This window comes from Lepidochelys olivacea (genome assembly GCF_965140295.1).
Source record: "Lepidochelys olivacea isolate rLepOli2 genome assembly, chromosome: 3".
Classification (NCBI taxonomy): domain Eukaryota; kingdom Metazoa; phylum Chordata; order Testudines; family Cheloniidae; genus Lepidochelys; species Lepidochelys olivacea.
Window position 1 is genome coordinate 97,109,617 of NC_140413.1, and position 22,159 is coordinate 97,131,775.

The 22,159-nt window shown below is 45.4% G+C and overlaps 1 protein-coding gene and 1 long non-coding RNA gene across 10 annotated transcripts in view; both read left to right on the forward strand.

The window, feature by feature from the left end:
* NCOA7 (nuclear receptor coactivator 7) overlaps window positions 1–10,392 on the forward strand; it is a 169,323-nt gene extending 158,931 nt beyond the window's left edge. For 3 of the 7 annotated variants that reach the window (XM_084623203.1, XM_084623206.1, XM_084623204.1), the window contains exons 12-16: window positions 1,697–1,822; window positions 2,115–2,267; window positions 2,974–3,069; window positions 3,830–3,903; window positions 9,768–10,392. In XM_084623203.1, the coding sequence (XP_084479329.1) occupies window positions 1,697–1,822; window positions 2,115–2,267; window positions 2,974–3,069; window positions 3,830–3,903; window positions 9,768–9,903 (585 nt within the window). In that variant the 3' untranslated portion in view covers window positions 9,904–10,392. The remainder of the gene's footprint in view (window positions 1–1,696; window positions 1,823–2,114; window positions 2,268–2,973; window positions 3,070–3,829; window positions 3,904–9,767) is intronic. The other 4 variants (XM_084623202.1, XM_084623205.1, XM_084623207.1 and 1 more) reach the window with 2 other exon arrangements.
* Window positions 10,393–15,681: 5,289 nt separating this feature from the next.
* On the forward strand, window positions 15,682–21,409 carry LOC311518268. 3 transcript variants are annotated; one of them, XR_014710936.1, is made up of 3 exons: window positions 15,682–16,143; window positions 18,050–18,276; window positions 19,908–21,409. It is a non-coding gene; the product is annotated as an uncharacterized lncRNA (long non-coding RNA). The 3 variants fall into 3 exon arrangements; XR_014710937.1 differs by having other exon boundaries at window positions 18,224–18,276; XR_014710938.1 differs by lacking the exon at window positions 18,050–18,276 and having other exon boundaries at window positions 19,069–21,409.
* Window positions 21,410–22,159: the final 750 nt, after the last annotated feature.

Here is a 22,159-nt window from a genome sequence, read left to right on the forward strand (position 1 = left end):
GTTTGGGGCTTCAGCCCTGCGGCTCCATAGAATCATAGAGTTTAATTGTAGGGTGATAGGTTTGTATAGAAAAGATGGTTTAGATAACTGATAAATTTGAAGCCACAGACTCTGCAGTCAGTTCTCTCTGCAGACTCTGCAGTCAGTCTAGTGGAACAGGCAATGACCTTAATGGAGTTCTGGGGGAGGAAGGGCATGGTATTTTCCTTCTAACTAAAGGAAGAACATTTTAATCCAAATCTGACTAATGAGTCTTTATATGGATCAATGTTGTTTTTAAAGTTGTAGCAAACTCAGATTTAAAACTATCAGTGACCAATCCACATTTCCAAAGAATTATTCGATAGTTTTTCAACTGAAAATGTCTGATTTTTTTTTTTATTTAAGTACCATGAGACATTTGACCTTGGAATACATTCTTAAAATTTCTTGAAATAAGCATCAGTTTCCCAAAATGACTATTTTAAAGACAAGAAAGAACTTACACTAGTAAGAATTTGGAACTAAATACTTGACTGAGCATATAGGTTCATTGAGAGCTTACCTATATGATGCAGCCTTCAGAACATGTGCTTTTCTTCCAGGTTTTGCTCAAATGTAACTTTCTTTTTGGTTCTTCGGTGTGGTGGTTTATTTCAATTTATATAAATAAATGTTTATTTCTTTGTAAATGGGCAAGAAAGGGCTGCCGTAGGGTTAGCAATAATGGGAAGTGAAACCTAAAGCCTTATTTATATTAGTGTTATGCGTTAGCATCTGAGAAGAGTTCACTGTGCTTGACTAACTGCAGGAAGGAAAACAAAGAAGCTTCTTTGTCCTTCATATTTGAAAGAATATCCCAAGCCCCATGGCCCACATACACATGGTGACTCTCAGGAGGAGGTGGCCTTTGCACTCCTTTGATGTTGGACTAAGTATGTACCAGGCTACTTCCCCAATATAGTTTAGTTTCTCTACCAGCTAATGGCCCCAAGGGGTTAATACAGCAAAAAGGGATCGTCAGGCCATAAAGAAGACCTCTCCATGCTTCCTGTGCTACCCATAGACATAAGCATATAAGAGCTGCCATACTGGGTCAGACCAATAGTCCATCTAACCCAGTATCTTGTCTTTTTACAGTGACCGTACCAGAGCCTCAGGGAGAGTGTACAGATCAGGGCAATTTTGGGGTGATCCACCCTGTCTTCCACTCCCAGTTTCTGGCAGTCAGAGTATAGGGTTGTCCCGAGCATGAGTTTGCATCCCTGACTGTCTTGGTTAATTTCTATTGGAGGACCTATCCTCCATGAATTTATCCAGTTAATTTTTTAACTCAGTTAAATTTTTACCATCACAAGATCGCATGGCAATGAGTTCCACAGATTAATTGTGGTGTGAGGAAAAAGTACTTCCTCTTGTTTATATTAAATCTGCTGCCTATTTAATTTAATCAGGTGACCCCTGGTTTTTGTATTGTGGGACAGGGTAAACAACACTTCTTTATTCACTATGTAACATTGTCCCTGGGGTATATCCTTACACTGCGTGGTCCTGCATATATAGGATATACTAGCTTTCTGGGGCTGCTTCACAGTGTATAAGATCTGGGTCTGGTACTAACTTAACTCCATTAGTCTAATTCACTCGTCCCAGTTTAAGGTTAATGAAAACCCAGAAATTGACTCAAATTTATAATACTTGTGTCCTCTTGTCTCAGATTATCACTGTAGAAGAGGCAAAGCGTCGAAAGAGCATTTGCAGTTACTATGAGGAAGATGACGATGATTCTTTACCTGTCCTAAAGCACCACAGCGCACTCCTAGAGAATATGCACATAGAACAGGTATAATTAGTAATGGAGTTTTGGTTTGCTCCCTTTCCCATATTCTCATTTTCTTCCCTGCTGACACTGGAACAGTTACATTAGAAATTATATTGGCACAATATTGGAGATTTAAATTTCTAACCACAATGCTTCAGCTCTTTATTTTGGGTGCATTGTAAATACCCATCTCTGTAGTGTCTAGGTGTCAGGCACAGCTTTTTGCAGTGCTCTACTGACTGTTGACTTGAGATGAAGAGAGAGAAATCATATATAATTAAATGTCTACACTAGTCTCTTCTTTCACTCCTAGCTTGCACGCTGTCTGCCAGCAAGAGTGCAGGGATATCCATGGCGGCTTGCATATAGCACGTTGGAGCACGGAACCAGCCTGAAAACTCTGTACAGGAAATCAGCGTCTCTTGACAGTCCAGTCCTCCTTGTCGTCAAAGATATGGACAACCAGGTTAGGACTTGGGAATAGTGCACTTATTTTGGGGTCTCCTGGATTGGAATGACCCAGTTAAAAAAGAGCTTATGATTGTAAATAGATTAAACATAACTATCTTTATCATTTGTAGTGCAACCTTCACATGGGTATTCCATACAATTTTAAGAGTTGCATACGCTTGTTAGCAAAGCAGCAGTTTTCAGCCAAATTCAATTATATGGAATAGTAGGAGTCAAAATAAGACAAGACGTATGTTATACTATGCTTAGTACTGACTGTTAAATTAGCATATTTATCCTTAAACTCAAACCCAGGAAAATATTAGTACTAAAAGAGGTAAAAATCTGTCCAGAACTCACAATTTCTATGGAGCATGCTTTGCAACTGTAATTGTGTTCTCGCAAGCATCCATTCCAGTCACTAGCAGACTTCAGTTATCAGTCTGTTATAAAATAGCAGAGAGCATCCTTGGGACTGGTGTGAAGTACTCCAGTAGCTTCTAGAATCCTCATATCTGGAGCCCTCTGGCTTTTAAAACTATAAAGGGGTGTGGACAACCCAGACACCAGATCAGCTTCCCTTCCCTCCCCCCCGAATTTCACTAATTAGCCTTTATTACCTAAAACGTCAGTGCAGTTATTTGTCAGAAACTATATTTGAAAGGCCTTTTGAATTTTGCAAATTGTCTTCAAGTATAACCCAACCATTTTTGTTTTGACAGATATTTGGAGCATATGCAACACATCCTTTCAGATTTAGTGACCACTATTACGGCACAGGCGAAACTTTCCTCTACACGTTTAGTCCAAACTTCAAGGTAATTTGTTGGGGAAGGGGACCCATGGCTAGGGGGAGCTCCACTTGTGAAACATGCTTGACAAAACATTACTGAACAGCATGTTTATCGTGAGACCCTTTTTTGCAGTGTTGAGGTAGCCATGTTGTTTCCAGGATATTAGAGAGACAAGGTGGGAGGGGTAATCTCTTTTATTGGACCAACTTCTCTTGGTTAGAGAGAGAAGAAAAAAATTGACTCCTCAGAAAGCATCAGTTTGAAGGTGTGTGACAAACTGCTTGTGAATGCAGCTAATCACTAAACTCTTCATTCAGTACTACCAAACTGCAGTACTTCCAGCAAAAGTGACTGGAGGAGCTGGACTCTTCCATGAGGGTGAGAAGAAGGTTCTAGGTTGATTGTGTGGGAAGATGTAATGAATAAACCATGGAACACTCATAAAACCGGAGAGGTGGGAGCTCCAGAAGTAGTTTGATTTTACACAGTGCTTAGACCATAGTGACAAGAAACTAGAGAATGGGCAACTGTGAGACACCCCTAAAATGTAAATAGGCTGTTTGTTTTTAAATATTGAAGATATTAAGTCTATGAAAAGCAAAGGCATATTGATTGGACACACGTGAAATTTAAAGCAATCTATCGTTGTGCCTTTTTTAGATATGAACCATGCTGCTTTTATTTTTTACACACACACACACACACAATTACCCAGAATAATTCCCTAGCCTACTTTTTTAGTTTATTATATTTCCGATAATCAAATTTGGGTCTTGTTTTCTAGGTGTTTAAGTGGTCTGGAGAAAACACCTACTTTATCAATGGAGATACCAGCTCTCTAGAACTTGGAGGGGGAGGGTAAGTGTGTGGTTTTTTGGTTTTGAAATCCTATAATTGACTACATTTTGGGAGAGAAGGGATATTATTAGATGTAAGTGTGGAAGGAAAAACTGGTTAGTCCAGTAGATTAATTTATCCGTCTTTGAATAGTGTTCCTATGGGTGCTCCACGTCGGGCACACATGCGCCTCTCAAGCCCATGATCGGAGATTTCTAGTCAGCAGTGTCCATTTGGCCTGCGCATGCACCCTATGCCTCCTGGTGGCAGACACTGAGGCTACATAGGGATGCACACGCAAACCACCCTCCGTTCCTTCTCTTCTGCCTCAGCCTTACGGAACACCTAGCATGTCTGCCTAGAGCGTAATTGGACTTCTCTTTGTTTTGCACAGATAGTTGTACTTAGTGTTTTACCATAGTTAGTTTTGGTGAGATGATTGTGGGTGGTTCCCCCCCCGCCCTTTCCTCGGGGGAGACTTGTCTTCTGGCAGGGCATGCCTGACTCACCAGACTTCAAATGCTGCCTCTGTTGCTTGGAGGCTATACCAGTAAGCAGTGGGCACTCTCAAGTGTGTCTGTTGCCTGGGGGAGTTCCACATGTCCCAGAAGCGTTCCTTCTGTTTGACCCTTAAGTCCACAGCTAGGAAGATCAGGGAGATAAATCTCAGACTGTTGGCCATGGAATGCTTCCTGCAACCACCCCCTGAGCCAGTCAGGAGAATCCCTGGACAGATGGAGCACCCTGTCAGCCTCAGGGCTTACCTCCTCTCAAAAAGGAGCCTGCTGGGAAGACTCCCAGAAAGAGCGCGGACTCTCACTCTTCCATCTCCAAAAAAGACCAGGTCCCTATCGAGGTCCTCAGTCTCCAAGGGTACTGTTGAGGCCAAGGACTCTTCCTCTGGTACCTGTGGGCCTGCAAAGTCCCAGAGCTCAAAGAACAGTAGACACAGCTCTGATACGGCACCTGTACCCTCCCCTAGTAAGGGGAGGGTAAGCACACGGTACCATCAAGTTCGACCCTGCCATCAGCAATGAAACATCCTGTTCAGTTGTTGTTGCCATCATGCACCTTAACCCCATCATCATTACCAACGCAAGCTCAGTCAGGGGTGCCTGTACATGTGGTACCCTCAGTACCAAGCAAGCATCAGCTCCTGACATCTATAGTATCTGGTGTATGCCCATCATCGTTGGTACCATCGGCTCCCACATAGGTGTTCTACTCCAGGTGCACATACGCATCTTGAGTCCTTGATCAGAGATTTCTAGCCAGCAGTGTCCGCTCAGCCTGCACGTGCTCCCTATGCCTCCTTATGGCAGACACCAAGGCAATCAGGGAACTCAGGTAAACCACCCTCAGTTCCTTCTCTACCTAGTCATCCCCTGGGGAACAACCAAAAATAAAATAAAAGTAGAGGGGAAGAAGGCAGGTAGCAGAGCACGCACAGAACACACATCTCAAAGAACTGCAGTTCCTGCACATGGTGAGTAACATTTCCTTCTTCTTCAAGTAGCATCCCTACTGGTGCGCCACTTCAGGTGACTTCCTAGCAGTACCCATGGAGAGAGGAGGGAGCTTCTATGGGCTGACATGATGGCAACTAAGAAGGCCATCTTCATAGATGAATGAAGTAGGGGGCAGGTCCCCCACGCCAGCAGACGATTGGCATTGACATACGGCACCGGACCTTTGACTGCCTTCTCTGGCACCTGACACGCGGTACTGGTCTCTGTCATTGGATTCCAGGCACCGGTCCCCCGCCTCCCTTGCGGCACCGAGCATCAGTACTTCGGACCTCAGAATCCTATGTCGACTCACATTATTAAAGGCATAGTTGGCATAGATCCCAGAATCGATGAAGGGAGGCACCACTGAGTTGGCAACAGCAGTGGCAACCCCTGGTGCAATGGCCCTTTTGGATCCCCGGGGTGTATCATCAAGTCCAGGGCACCTTGTCAAGGGGATCAAGGTCTGTAGCGTCAGGATGCCGGCCGCAACACTCTCCTGGGGACAGACTCGCTCCTCGAGGATCCAAGGCCACCCTGTCCCAACTGTCCCCTCAACCTCTGGTTGTGACCGAGACGTCTCCACAACAGGACCAGCCCCAGGCATAGACTGTGGTGGCCACAATCGTCTATTGACCAAGAGTAGGTCAGAGACTTAGAGGGACAGGAGGACCCGGTAACTCCACTAGCCACCTCATCTTCTTTCCCAGACGAAGCTGTAGCAAGGGCGTCCGCTTCAGGGCCACCTCCAATAGATCACAGGGTGCACCAAGACATCCTCAGGTGAATCTCACAACATGGAGTTGCAAGTGGAGGAGGTTGTTGAGACCGAGGTTGCCATGGTGGACATTCTCGCTCCCAAAGGTACATCACGGGTGGCTCTGCCCCTAATCAAGACAGTGCAGAACAATATAAAAACTCTGTGGTAGACCCTGGCCTTGACCCTGCTCTCGACATGAAAGATGTGTGCTTTCACATAGCCATTCATCCAGCCTACAGACTTTTCCTGAGATCTGTAGTCAGCCACAAACATTACCAGTTCACAGTGCTCCCATTTGGTCTATTGACGGCCCACCGAGTATTCACCAAGTGCATGTCGGTGGTCGCAGCCTTTCTCCAAAAGAGGCAGGTACAAGTGTATCCCTACCTCGACGACTGGCTGCTGCAGGGGGGGCGGGTGCTCCAGGGAGTAAGTGGAGTCCCAAGTTTGGTTACTCAGAGACCCTTTCGAGAGACTAGGACTCCTCCTCAATGTGAACAAGTCCACGCTTTCACCGACCCAAAGAATAGAATGAATTGGGGCAGTGCTGGACTCGGTACAGGCCAGAGCAATCCTGCTGGAGTCCAGATTTCAAGCAATGACCGATATTATCCAGACTCTCAGGCAGTACACCACCACAACTGCAAGGGGATGCCTGAGTCTCCTCGGTTGTGGCAGACTGCACCTGTGTGGTCAGGCATGCCAGACTGAGGCTCAGGCCACTGTAGGCATGGTTCACCTCAACTTATTGCCCAGGTCGAGACAGCTTGGACTCAGTAGTGACAGTACTGGAGTGAGTTCTAGAGTCCCTTCGCTGGTGGCTAGACCCTTGCATGGTCCACGAAGGACTCCCATTCAGCACCCTTCAACCCCCCATGACCCTAGTAATGGACACGTCAGCTCTGGGTTGGGGGGCCCAGCTGTAGAAGACCTACAGATGCAGGATCAGTGGTCGCAGGTCGAGCTCTCACTCCACATCAACATCAGGGAGCTCAGAGCTGTGTGTCTAGCCTGCCAGACCTTCCAGGCCAGAATTCAGGGTCAGTGGGTGGCGGTGATGACCGACAACACCACCACCATGTTTTACATAAGCAGGACGGATCCTGCTCTTCTCTTCTCTGTCAGGAAGCTTTCCAGCTGTGGGATTTCTGTATAGCCCACTCCATTCACCTGGAGGCGTCCTATCTCCCTGGAGTACGGAATGAGCTTGCAAACCACCTCAGCAGGTCGTTTCGCAACCACGAGTGGTCCATCCGTCTGGACGTCATGCATCCCATCTTCCAAAGGTGGGGGCTTCCCCGGGTAGACCTATTTGCCACCAGGAGCAATAGGAAGTGTCCCTTTTGCTCTTTCCAAAAACAGTTCAGGCTCTATCTCAGACTCGTTTGTGCTACCCTGGGAAGACCATCTAATGTATGCCTTCCCGCTGATATCGCTTATCCACAAGGTCCTGCTCAAGATCCACAGGGACAAAGCGGAAGTAATTCTGCTGACCCCAGCATGGCCACGCCAACTTTGGTACACCACGCTTCTGGAGCTGTCAGTGGACACCCCGATCGCCCTGCCACTCTACCCCGATCTGATTACACAGGACCACGTTCTTCACCCGGACCTCTATTCCCTCCATCTCATGGCTTGGAAGCTTCATGGTTAAACCCAAAGGAGCTCCAATACACGGAATCAGTAAGGGAGGTGCTGCTTGGTAGCAGGAAACATTCCACCAGGGCCACATACCTAGCTAAGGGGAAAAGGTTCTCATGCTGGTGTGAGCAGCATCGCGTACCTCCACTTCAGACATCTACACTGTTCATGCTGGAGTATCTACTGCATCTGAAGCAGCAAGGTTTGGCGGGATCATCCATCAGGGTACACCTCGCGGCCATCTCGGCGTCTCACCCAGGAGAGTTGGGGTATTTGCCAGCCCTATGGTGGGCCGTTTCCTGAAAGGCATGGAAAGGCTATATCCACAGTCCCAACCGCCAGTACCTGCTTGGGATTTCATTCTGGTCCCCTCTAGGCTAATGTGTGTGTGGGGGGGGGGGCATTCGAACCACTGGCTACATACTCCCTTCTGTATCTCTCATGGAAGATGACATTCCAGGTTGCCATCACATCAGCCAGGAGGGTGTCCAAGTTAAAAGCGCTAACCATCAAACACACCCACACACACACGCACTTCCATAAGGACGAAGTACAACTCAGGCCGCATCCAGCCTTCCTGCCCAAGATGGTATCCAAATTCCACATTGGCCAAGACATTTTTCTACCAGTCTTCTATCCCAAGCCGCATGCTCATGTGCAGAAGCCGAGGCTTCACTCACTAGATGTCCAGAGGGTGCTGGCGTTCTACATTGAGCACACAGAGCCTTTCAGGACGTCTAACCAGCTGTTTGTAGTGGTGGCAGACCAGATGAAGGGGCATCCGGTCTCATAGAATCATAGAATATCAGGTTTGGAAGGGACCTCAGGAAGTCATCTAGTCCAACCCCCTGCTCAAAGCAGGACCAATCCCAACTAAATCATCCCAGCCAGGGCTTTGTCAAGCCTGACCTTAAAAACTTCTAAGGAAGGAGATTCCACCACCTCCCTAGGTAACGCATTCTAGTGTTTCACCACCCTCCTAGTGAAAAAGTTTTTCCTAATATCCAACCTAAACCTCCCCCACTGCAACTTGAGATCATTACTCCTTGTTCTGTCATCTGGTACCACTGAGAACCCAACGCATTTCTTCCTGGATCACGGACTGCATCCATACCTGCTACGACCTCGCCAAGATCCCAGCCCTGGATATTACAGCCCACTTGGCGTGTGCTCCAACCTCGTCTGCTGCTTTCCTGGCTCAGATGCCCATCCAGGAGATCTGCAGAGCAGCAACCTGGTCTTCGGTGCACACATTTACCACCCACTATGCCATCACCCAGCATGCTAGAGAGGACACAGCTTTCGGGAAGGCGGTTCTCCAATCAGTGATTCCTTAACTCCAATCCCACCTCCAGGGGAGAGCTTGGGAGTCACCTGATTGGAATCAACATGAACAAGCACTGGAAGAAAAAACAATTACTCACCTTCTTGGGACTAAAAGAAAAGGAGTACTTGTGGCACCTACAGCTCATGAAAACTCATGCTCAAATAAATTTGTTAGTCTCTAAGGTGCCACAAGTCCTCCTTTTCTTTTTGCGGATACAGACTAACACAGCTGCTACTCTGAAACCTGTCATCATGCAAGGCACTTCTTGGGACTGTTGTTCTTCGAGATGTGTTGTTCACATCTATTCCAATACCCACCCTCCTTACCATCTGTCAGAGTATCCGACAAGAAGGAACTCAAGGGTGGGTCGGGTCAGCAGGGTCATAAAGGCGTCACTCCCGGGGGCTCCCTAGCGTACCCAGTGGGAGCTGCTAAGGGAAAAGTTTCCGACAACCATGCATGCAGCGCACGCACACCTGATTGGAATGGACATGAACAATACATCTTGAAGAACAACAGTTACAAGAAGGCGAGGAACCATTTTTTGCCCAAGCTGTGGGGGTTTGTTTTGTTTCTAGCTAACAAGGATGTGGGCTTAGCTGTTGTAGATAAAGTTTGAACTTTAACTTTTTTTTTCTTCTTTTTTTAGTGGTCGATTTGGTTTATGGCTGGATGCTGATTTGTATCATGGGCGAAGCAACTCCTGCAGCACCTTCAATAATGACATCTTATCCAAGAAGGAAGATTTCATAATACAAGATGTGGAAGTATGGACATTTGAGTGAAATAAGGACTGCCTTATGGACTGGGTTCATTGAGGATGCTGAAAGCTAAAGCCCCAGCACAGGCCTCACAGTGTAACACTTTTTCTTTCTGATATCCCAGCAGAACACGGCTACACAAAAACGTTCTGAGAGCCAATTTTAAGAGGCAGAAATGTAGAAAACAATAAGAGGACCAGTGTGTGTGAATGTTTTTACTCTCTTCCCACCAACACTCCTTCAGTAAGGAAACAAGATGCTAATGAAGACATTCATGGTGTATGAATTTGTTTAAAGCAGTTTTGTTTTTTATTTTCTGTAACTGTGGAAAAAATACTGTGGGGGGAAAAATATATATATATATACAGAACATTCCATGTGTATTTATATTACATGTAAGTGCTAACCAAAAAGAAAATCTACAACATACTTTCTGTTTGCCATGAAAACAATAATAATCTGAAATAGATGAACAGAGCACTTAAAGGGAACATGGTTTTTTTTAAATCTTTTTATTTATTGTTCATTGTATAGTACATTTGTTTAAAATGTAGTAGGTATGTTTTTTTCTTTTAATGTTTAAAACCTCAGAATTTGACAGAAAAATACTACTGAGGTGTTTTTCATATGTGTTGGCAACAAATCCATTTGATTTCTAAAGTTAGTTTTATATATATATATATATATATATATTATTTTGTAAATGAAACTTTTTTGTTTCTGTTTTGTTGTTGCCCTAATTTAGGGGTTTTGTTTTTTGGCAGAAACTCTGAGTGCATAATTCTGGATTACTTTCAGAGGGTGGGAGAGAGGTGGGTGCTGTCAGCTTTCATTATTGACTCTGCTGCCATCTTCCTATTGATCGGGTGTTCTACTGGCAATATATGGGACAGCAGGGCACATTCTTAGGTAGCGTAACTTGTCGTAGCTTCATTGACTTCAGTAGAGCTGTGACAGTTTATACCAGCTCAGGATCTCCCCCAACATGTTTATATTCATGACTAAGAAAATGTCTGAAAAGAAACACAGGTTGGTTTTTTCAGCCACTTGCGTGGTGACACAGAAAACTAGCTCTGTTTCATTAGTCTTACCTACAAATTTAAAAAAAAAAAAAATCTTGTTTTTTAATAGGGAGAAAAATGTAATGTGAAAAGTTGGAAGGAATGTTCTTTCCCATATAGGCCATATTATGTTGGTGTAAAAACTGTTTTTCTTGGTCATTCTTATTTGGTTTCCTTCCTGAAAAAGGCTTGAACCAACATGCTAACTTATGCTTTTACAAGTAACTAATTATTTCTTTTTTGGTTTAATGAAGTGGCATTTAAATGCTGACCAGAATTTTTTCTCTGGAGGGACATTTCATTTATGAAAGGCAGAGCTGAACTCTAATCCAGTTAGTGCTGTGAAAACACCAACAGATACAAAAGATAACTGAAGGAAATAAGAAAATACTTTTCTTTATGGTATGTGACCAATTCTACCTTGTCAAAAAACATGGCTTTGTGGGTGTTTTTGTTTAAAAAAAAAATTATTTAAATGATAATCTCTGCTAGTAGGAAAGGAATACTGTCCTGCCTTTAGAGTTCAAAGCAAAATGTAACACGTCATACTGAATCCAATTAATCATCTTAAAAGAAGTCAGGTTAGAAATGGTGTTGCACTCATTCTCAAAAATGCACTGTAAACACTTGGAATATTCCACCACAGTAGTACAACTCCAGTTAGTTACTACTGTTCACCCTCTTCTCCCATCCCCCAGAAATAAAAGGGAACAACTTAGATGCCAAGCATCAATCAGTCTTAAAGTCCACACAGAGGTTCCATGCAGTTAAAAACTGATGCTGTAAAAACAAGAAGTCTGTAACACAGTGCACATAAGCTATTAACACTGTTTTCTACCACTTGGTCTATCCATAAAAAAAAGTTCTGATGGATTTAGCTGTAAGATATTTCAGAACCTGCTAATAGCATAGTGCTTTGAGAGATGCTAGGAATGTCCAATAATGTCTGCCATTTTGGCCAGTTGCATACCCCTTACTAGTTACAAGCAAAAAAAAATTGTCATTTTACATACCTATCTCTCTTATTTACCTACAGTTTATTCCATTACTCTGTACTTGTCAGAGCATATCTAAACGCTGTGTTCTATATTCAGCAGTGTTGTTCATTAAAACTTCTGTGACCCTTTACACTTTAAACTATGAATATTGAATATATGTAATGCAATGCTATCGCAATATTTTCAATAAAGGAGTTTATGCATTCAGATACTTACTTTGTATGTTTTCCCTTTTACATTTATTTACAAACATTGAATACTCCTAAAATGAGGGAATAATACGAGCCCTTCCTTAAGGCACAAATACTTCAGATAAGAATAGTAGCTGAATCCTCCTTGAGAAGAGAGTTTCAAAGGTACAGATCATAGCAGAGGCAGAATACAGGAGTAGATGGTGGAAGTTATTGGTATGTTAACATCCATTTTGGTATGTTATTTTCTAACTTGGGTTGATTCAATGTACTATGAAGGGACTTCAAGAAGAAAAGCTATGCAAAAAAGAAAAAAACACCTCCTTTTACTAGGAAAAAAAATAATGAAAATAATAGAACAGTTAATCTGAGGATCTGATCAGCCTTATTCTGCAGTGCTTAGTCCTACTTTTGTGTGTGCCCACATGCCATGTTACAAGTACTTCATGTTTTTGAGAACGGTCATGATATTCCTGAGTGTCAGCCTATCTCAAGATACGAAAAGGTAGCGCACATACTTAGCTTACCATCAGACTTCTTGCAAAATATAATAGTTTTATTCCCAGACAAAAAATAACTAAGATGAAGCTAAAATTGACTATATTAGTAACATGAAGGTAATCTGCAAAGAATTTGTGCCTTTTTTGCTACTTTATAGTGTATGAAGAAGGCCTGAAATTAAAACCAGAAAAACTCTTCTGTGGTGTCTGGTTGGTTGGTTTGTTTTTTGGATTCTTTTGGGCATTTTTTTTTATTTTATTTTTTAATTTCAGAAAGATCAGGCATGTCAAGTTTTCGGTCTGACTGGAGAAACTCAGAGGTCTCAGAATGAGCATACCTTCTATTCATAAGTTTAAGTAACTCTTTGTGTAAACTTAATGGTGACCAGAATTTGCAGGAAAACTGTAAACTAGGAGTAAAACAGTCTAGTGTTTTATGGTCACTAGTGATTTTGAAACTGTTATGGATGAAAAGTTATTTCAGAATCATATGCTTTAATCACTACAGGAATACAGTTGAAGGTTTATTTTGGTGTTTCCTTACAAGTGTGTGATGGATTATTAAGATTTTAATTTCCATGCATTTTTGTTGGCTGGCTGCTGTATAGTGTTTGCTATCTCTTAACTGTGAATTTTCCAAGTCGTTTGAGTTGGTACTTGTACTTGTGCAAACTTAGCTGTTGCACACCATAGTTCTTTGTGTTGGAATCATTATTTAAATTAGCTCCCACTTTCTGTTCTCAAGATAGGATCTTGCAAGAAAACATCTTAGAATAATCTTTAGAGGTGAACTTTTTCAAAGTGTCTCAATTTAAAACTACTTTTCTTTTTTGATTTTGGTGGGAAGATTCTCCATAGAGATTGGCTTGTATTCTCCAAGCTGTTCTATTTCATGTCAGCATCCATCAGCTCCAGGAGTAGAAAGCCACAAAGGTGGTTTTGTAGGGAATTTTTCTGTTTTTGTTGTTTTTCCCTACTTATCCATCTTGGATTCAAGGGGTGGTTGTTGTCCCTCCATTTTTGGTGCCTATCTTGTTGCCAGATTTGGCGCCTTTTTCTCCGCCATGCAGGAAAAGGTATGGTCGCATGACCGTAATCTGCCTCTTAACAGGAGAGTATTTAAGGTTGGTTCGCGTGTCCCACGGCTGCTGCCCATCAGAGTGGCAGATCAGTGCCCATTGTTCCATGTGCAATTGCACTGCTCTCACTCACCTGGCATACCATCACTTATCACCTGGTGTGCCAAAAAATAACGTACCTGGGCATAGAGTTAGGAGCTGAAGGAAGAAAACCTGACACTCAAAGAATTGAGCTCATAAATAAGTTTCCTGCTTCACAGAACCGATCTTCTCTATGTTCCTTCTTGGACCTGACAGGGATTCTCGAGAGAATTCATTGAAGGTTATGCAGAGATGGCCCGCCCTCTGTACCAGTTGCTGAAGAAGGGACAATACTGGATATGGGGAGAAGAACAGAAAAATGCCTCTGTCAGCCTAAAGCAAGCCCTTATGAAGGCTCCGACTCTTGCTTATCCTATGCCTAATACTCCCTATCAGTTACAGCTGGCTACAACAGGAAAAGATCTAAGTGCAGTCCTAACGCAGGATGCTGGTAATGGTCCTAAACCAGTTGCATATGGCTCAAGAGTACTAAGCAATGTAGAACAACCGTATACAGCATGTGAAAAGGAGGTATTGGTCCTTACATGGGCACGCAGCCACTGAGAATATATCATCAGAATGTCCCCAGTCAGTCTCAAAACAGCCCACACTCTTACCAAGTATGTCCTTTCAGGATGAATAAATGAAGGAAGGGTCTCAAACTTAGGTTAGCATTCTGGACTCTTAGCCTAATCAACAGGGACAGCAAAATTGACAAGACATCTCAACTATCAGCTGCACCATATGCTTTGCTAATACAAGGTGAGGAGCATGAGTGCCCTCTAACATCAGACAACTTAGAGCACCTTTAAAATGGGCATGACATACCAGGAAGCCAAAGATAAACATCTTGACGTCTGGGTAGTCAATGGGAGTTGCTATCACAAGGATGGCAAGCTGCATGCGGGCTATACCGCCCTTCAGCTCAGCTCATAGACCATCGTGCACAGCACTGTCCTAGCCAATTTGCACAGGCAGCAGAAGTTGTTGCCATCCTGGCCGTCTTAGATGCTGCGGACCCAAAGAGCAACTTGTTGGTATGTTCAGACTCTGGGTGGTGAAGGCACTCACAAAATGGATGCCAGTATGGATCCAGAGATCCATGAAGACCTCGGATGGAAGACCTGTCTCCTATGCAAAATACCTTTTACACATCTGGGATTTTGCCACCTCCAGGACAGGTAATACATATTTCCTGTAAAGTGAAGGCACGCAGGAAAGATCAGGCCGAAATTGCAAAACACAACAATCAAGTTGATAGCCTCACAAAGCAAGCAGCATTAGTGGGAAAAGAATATTTGTGGACCAAGTCTGATAAGATCTATAAAGGGCAACTTGCAGAATCTGAAATCATGAGCCAGGTAGACATCATAGACCATCAAAAAGCTGACAAAGTCCAGGACCTTCAGTCAAAAGAGGAATATAGAGGGTATAAGCTCTTCAAAAACAAGAATGGTATCATCATGGCCCAAAGGGAAGATGTTAACAATGTTACACCGGTATTAGTGGTGCCTGAATGCTTGAGAAGAGAACTCATCAACCTATCACATAACCAAGGCCACTTTTGGAGTGGAAAAAAACACCAACAGAATCCTAAGCATGGGCTGGTGGTTGGGAATAACTAGAGATGTCTATTTGCTTGCAGTGTGCTGAAAATAACGCAGACCACAAAGTAATCAAGGGCCCCATGGCACACCAAAAGATTGTTGGTCCATGGTCACATTTACAAATTGACTTTATTGGGCCATTACCCTGTATGGGCAGAGGTAATAAATATTGCCTCGTCATCATAGATGCATTCTCCAAATGGGTGGAGGCTTATCCTACCAGAAATAATACAGCCTCCACAACAGCAAAAAACCTTTGCACGCTTTGGTCTGCCTGAATGAAGAGTTCATGTTTAGCTATTCCACCTGGAAGCAGGCAGGGCACACCCTGACTGTTTTGTAGAAGCAATGCACACATTGCTCTATCCAAGGACAAGGGCTAGATATGAACCATGAGAACTTGATTGTTTGGACAGCAACTGTGGGAGGCTTTCTTAGCCTGGGCTCAAGGCCTGAGAACCAGGATTGTAGTAGATAAAGGATGGTAACTAAGTATATTAATTAACGTCATACATTCCTTTGGGTAGCAGTGTGTAATGCTTAGGGGGAGAAATATAATAAAAGGAGAAGGTGGAAGGCGGGGGGGCAGAACAGCCCATCTCCGCTGACCAGCCTGTTTGCTTGCATAAAGCTGTGTTCTGTCTGATCATTGAACCGCCACAACTGGCGCCCAAACGTGGGGCCCTCAGCACTCACCTCGCCCGGCAAGGGTTTCAGACGCGTCACTCATCCGCTTCGTGGATCCCGGTGAGTATTTTTCATTGTGGTAAGTATGGGAAGCTCCCTCTCTGCTTTGCAAGTGCAACACCGCAATGAGCTGCAGTATTTGCTGCGTAAGGCTCAGCATGACTGCCCGGCTCGAGCACTTACTCTCCTGCTACAGGAGGTGCGTGCCCAGTGCCCGTGGTACCCTGAAGCCGGAAGCCTTAAGCTAGCGGACTGGGAGCGATTGGGCCAGACATTGCACGAAGAGCCTCGGGCACCCGTGCAGGCTTTACATGCCTGGCACCTCTGTCGCGACGCGATACAGCGTGTCGCCTCCGACAGGCCCTCCCTCGCGAGGCTGGTGATCTCGCCACACCCGTCCGCTCCTGCAGCCATCCCCCCTCCTGGCGATGCGACACAGCGTGTCGCCTCGGAAAGGCCCTCTCCAGCACCAACAGAGGGGCTGCCGATCCCGCCACCCCTGTCCGCTCCTGCAGCCATCCCTCCCCCTGCTTCGCCCCCAGTGCCTCTATTACCTCCGCCTCCCTGGCCTTCCCCACCGGAGCCGGTGTGTGATCACCCTCCTCCCGTGGGGCCCCCCGGAGGCTCATCTGCATCTGCTCAGAAGCTTTCGCTGGTGCAACAAATGGTTCACTCAGCGAAAGCTCGATCAGATCTTACAGTGGAGGAGCTGGCTGATCTGGTCTCAGTTTGCCCGGTGACCTGGCAGAATGATGACCAGGGCAACCCCGTGGGCACCTGGACCACTTTGCCATACTCGGTGGTTAGAGAGGTAAAGAAAGCAATTCGTGAATTTGGCCTGACTAGCACCTTTGTGCGTGGTCTCATTGAAGGGATAGATACTGGGTACTCCCTAATCCCTGAGGATTGGAAAACGCTGCTGCGCATGATGTTATCACCCAGTCAGTATGTTATTTGGCTTAGTGAGTATCGGCAGATGGCAGAACGCCAAGCTCAGGTACATAGAGAGCACGGTATCATTTATGAGCATTTGGCAGGGGGGGGCCCGTTGGCTACTATTGAGATGCAGTCTCAACTCCCTCAGGCCGTCTTCCCCATTATTTCCACCTGTGCCCAGCATGCTTTCAAGAAGGTCCCGGATTCAGGCAAGCCTACCAAAAGCTTTGTCAGTATCCGTCAGGGTGCCTCAGAGTCCTTTTTGGATTTTACCAACAGATTGCATGAGGCTATCCTCCGACAGGTGGATAACACTGAGGCAGCTCACGAGCTCCTGTTAAAATTGGCAGTTGAAAATGCAAATGAGGATTGCCGCCGTGCTCTCCAGGCAGCACAAGCCTCTGGTATTTTAGAGCTCTCAGACATGCTGCGGGTGTGCCAGAACATTGGCACACAAGCCCACAAGGCTGGAGTTCTGGCTGCCGCCCTCAGAAAAACCGGGAAGGAGGGGAAGCGTTGTTACCGCTGTGGTAAGGAGGGTCATTTTCAGCGGGAGTGCCGCTCATCTAAGGCACCAGCCCGACCCTCAAAGAAGTGCCCCAAGTGTGGGAAAGGTTATCACTGGGCTAATCAGTGTCGTAGCGGGTCGGGAAACCGCGCGACGGGTCCCCCCCGAACCCAGGGCCAAACGGGGGTGTTTCCTACTCAGACAACCGCTCCTCTGCTTTAAAATCCATAGACTCTATGAGGGCGGCGACTGCTGGAAGTGCAGGGCTTGATTTGATCATGCAGGAGGACACTGACTTTCGGCTGCCAGGGGAGGTCTGTGCCATACCTACACAGGTGACAGGACCTCTCCCTGCCGGCTTTGTAGGTCTTGTTCTCCCTCGCTCACATGCTGGGAAACAGGGCTTTTTTGTCATTCCAGGGGTCATTGATGCTGATTACACTGGCATTATTAAGGTTCAGGTGTGGACTCATCTTCCCCAGTCGCTCTCGCGTGGACGGTCAATTGCACAATTGATTTTAGTCCCCTATCAGGTGCCAGCTGCCGAGGATCGAACTCGGGGCAGAGGCGGCTTTGGATCGACGTTGTCTCACTCGCCGTCTCACAGCGCGTCTTCTCCACTTGTTGCTCTGACAATGTCAGTCCGCCCCTCGAAACCTCAGTTAACACTTCTCTTAAATGATGTTCCTTTTACAGGGCTGGTGGACACTGGAGCTGACGTTACGGTGATTCGTGATCTGGAGTGGCCGGTTAGTTGGCCTACGGTTCCTTCTAGAGAATTGTGGGGGATCGGGGGTAGTAAACCCGGGCGCCAAAGTTTGTCTTGGGTCACGGTCTCTAAACCGGGAGGCCGTACCCTTGCTACAATCCGTCCTTTTGTACTCCCTGTCCACCTCAATATTTGGGGCCGTGATTTACTTTCAAAGTTAAACACCACCCTCGATATTAATATCTGATGGCCCAAAACCCTCCCTCACCCACCTTGCCCTCCACATTACTATTGGTGTGGCAATCCTTAGAGCCCGTGTGGATTGACCAGTGGCCCCTCCCTCTAGAAAAGCTAAAAGCACTTCATTCGCTTGTGCAGCAGCATTTGCAAGCACAGCGACTGGAGAGCTCCACTATTCCCTGGAACACCCCGGTGTTTGTTATTAAGAAAAAATCGGGTGCTTGGCGGCTGTTACATGATTTAAGGGAAATAAATAAACGCATCCAACCTATGGGCCCCTTGCAATTTGGCTTACCAAATCCAAATTTAATTCCTCAAACCGATCAACTTTGTGTGTTAGATTTAAAAGATTGTTTTTTCACCATCCCCCTTTGCCCTCAGAATTAGCTGCTGTTATTTTGGCCTTTCAACCTTTTGCTGATTGTCCCTTTAATTTAATTGTGGATACCCATTATGTTTATCAGGTAATTGATCATTTACCCCTTGCCCTCATTACCCCCCAGGTTGATGCAGACCTCCTTCGCCTGTTTTTGTTTTTGCAGCACCCTTTTGCCACTTGTCATTTCCCTTACTTTGTTGCTCCTATTCGCAGTCATACCCCTCTGCCTGGGCCACTCACTGAGGGCAATGCACGCGCCGATCGCGCGTTGCGTGGTCAGGTAAATTCCCTTTTTTCTGACCCCATTGAAAGCCATGCCTTTTTTCATCAGTCTGCCTCTGTTTTGGCCCGGCAGTTTCACATTCCTGCTGATCATGCACGTTTCATTGTTCGTTCCTGCCCCCACTGTGCTGCTGCTGCTCCTACTTTTTCTTATGCCGTTAACCCCCGAGGTACCGCAGCAAATCAGCTGTGGCAAATGGATGTTACTCATGTGTCACAATTCCGCCCCTATTCGTTTTTACATGTTTCCGTTGATACTTATTCAGGCTTCTTTTGGGCAACCCCACAACGTGGGGAAGCCACTAACAAAGTTATTCACCATTTGCTGGCCTGCTTTTCTGTTATGGGTCGCCCCTGCCAAATTAAAACAGATAATGCCCCAGCCTACTGCTCTGCAGCCCTCTCCACCTTTTGTGCCCGCTGGGACGTCCGTCTTAAACACGGAATCCCTTATAATTCCACGGGCCAAGCCATTGTTGAACGTGCCAATCGCACACTCAAAACCTTGCTAGATAAACAATTAAAACAAGGGGAGCTGCGTCTCCGAACCTTAGGAGACATTCAACAACAAATGCATATCCTCTTGTTTACTTTAAATAATTTAACACTGAATGCAGATCAGCAGACCCCTGCGGATCGGCATTTTCACAAATCTGAGGTACTGGAAAGACCGCGTGTCTTTTACCGTCAGCTGCCCGATCCACAGTGGCTGGGCCCAGTACCTCTAATCACTTGGGGTCGGGGATATGCTGCTGTGTCCCTCCCTGCAGGACCGTTGTGGGTTCCAGCTCGGTGTGTGCGACCGGCACTTAAACAACATGGCATGGCACCAGGGACTGTCGAATCCCATACCAGAGTTTCAGTTGACCTTGGAGGAGACCGCGTTGCCCCCCGAGTCGACAACGACGGGACGGAAACGGAGGAGGCGTAGCATCCCAAGCCAGCCCGTGACATGGGGAGCAGTAAAAGCATTGGTCCAACGAAGACTGGCAGCAGATCAACAGCCAGAGACTCCTGAGACTTTGTGGCGATTCTCGCCCAAATCACTGCTAATTCTGTGATGATTGTGTGCCTTTTGTGCCTGCTATTTCCTGTAGGGGTTGGCTCGGAAGCGCTTCCCCCGTTACGAGCCCGAATAACATATAACATATGGGAAAGATTGGCTTCAATAGCAAATGTTACCCACTTTTGTTTATCTAATTCTGTAGCAGCCGGAGATTTGTTAGGTACATGCCTTATTCCAGTATGTCATCACCCTGAGGAGATGGAGAATAAGACACTGTTCTCTGCTTATGCGAATTTTTCCTCCCAGTACTCTAGCATGGCTAATTGGGGCCCGGCCAACTATACTCTGCCTTGCACGGCTATATCCCTCCACACACCGTACCCGGCCGGGGCTCACAATGTCACCTGTGCGCGTGTAGTTAACTGCACTAGTACAAAGGTGCCCTTGGGCTGTCGAAAAATTTCTCAACCCCTTTTAAATTGTTCCCATGCTGTTAATGTTTCATATAATTATGGCCATATCATCCTACCATCAGGATGGTTTTTTACTTGCGGTTCACGCACCTTTAATTATATTTCTGCAAATTTAAGTGATGGCACCCTTTGCTGTCTTAGTAGAATGACACTTATATTGCCTTTTGCTGGTTACAATTGTAGTAAAAGAAGTGTACCCCTTTTAGATGATTGTATTGCAGATGTTGAGCTTTTTGGTTATTCTGTGTTTGTAATCATTGGGCTTATTTTTTTGCTGCTGCTGTGTACAATGTATTCCTTCCTTGTTAAGACTTTGTAAAATTTTGCCGTGGAAAGCTCCCCAGGTTATGTCCTTGTCTGTCTGGGAGTTAAATAGCATGACAAAACAAATTGACGGCTACCATAAGATGGCCAAATATCATTAAATAAAAAAACGGGGGGATGAAGAGTTCATGTTTAGCTATTCCACCTGGAAGCAGGCAGGGCACACCCTGACTGTTTTGTAGAAGCAATGCACACATTGCTCTATCCAAGGACAAGGGCTAGATATGAACCATGAGAACTTGATTGTTTGGACAGCAACTGTGGGAGGCTTTCTTAGCCTGGGCTCAAGGCCTGAGAACCAGGATTGTAGTAGATAAAGGATGGTAACTAAGTATATTAATTAACGTCCTACATTCCTTTGGGTAGCAGTGTGTAATGCTTAGGGGGAGAAATATAATAAAAGGAGAAGGTGGAAGGCGGGGGGGCAGAACAGCCCATCTCCGCTGACCAGCCTGTTTGCTTGCATAAAGCTGTGTTCTGTCTGATCATTGAACCGCCACACCTGAAACCATCGACTCAGACCAGGATCCCCACTTTGTGAGTGAAATAATGAAGGCCCTATGTCAGGCTCTGGGTATCAAACAATTTCATATTGCGGGACACCCCCAGAGCTGTGGGTTGCTCTCCATAAGATCACCAGCAATAATGGAAAGAACCGGGACCAAAAGTTGCCATTGGTCTTCATGGCATTAAGATCCACAATAGCATCCCTTGGCTTTACACCACACAAGGTGGTAATAATAGGTTGTGTGATGAAGATTCCAGAGCATTGATGGGTAGGAGGGGTTCCTCCTGACCACTACCAACCCAGGGTTCTGATAGATAAGTATATGAAGGAGCTTCTGAATAACATCAGTTGTATTCAAAGACAGGTCGCCCTACAGTTGAAGGCAAATGCCAAGTTCATGGAAAAAAGGTTAGGAGACACATTGAAACCTGTTCAATGGAACATTGGGGATTGTGTTTTATACAAATTCTATTCAGAAAGAGGGCATGTCCTAAGCCCAAGATGGATAGGGCCTGTGATAATTACAAATAAAGCCAGCCCCACCGTCTACAAGGTGGAATTTAAAGGGCAAAAAAGTTAAAACCCTTAAATGGGAAAGGGGCCAAGTTACTGCAAAATGTAATCTCTCTCTTTGTTCATCTCTCAGGTGTCCAAAATCATCAATCACCTGCTATTGCTTTTAATTATACAAACATGTATATGTTGTCGATA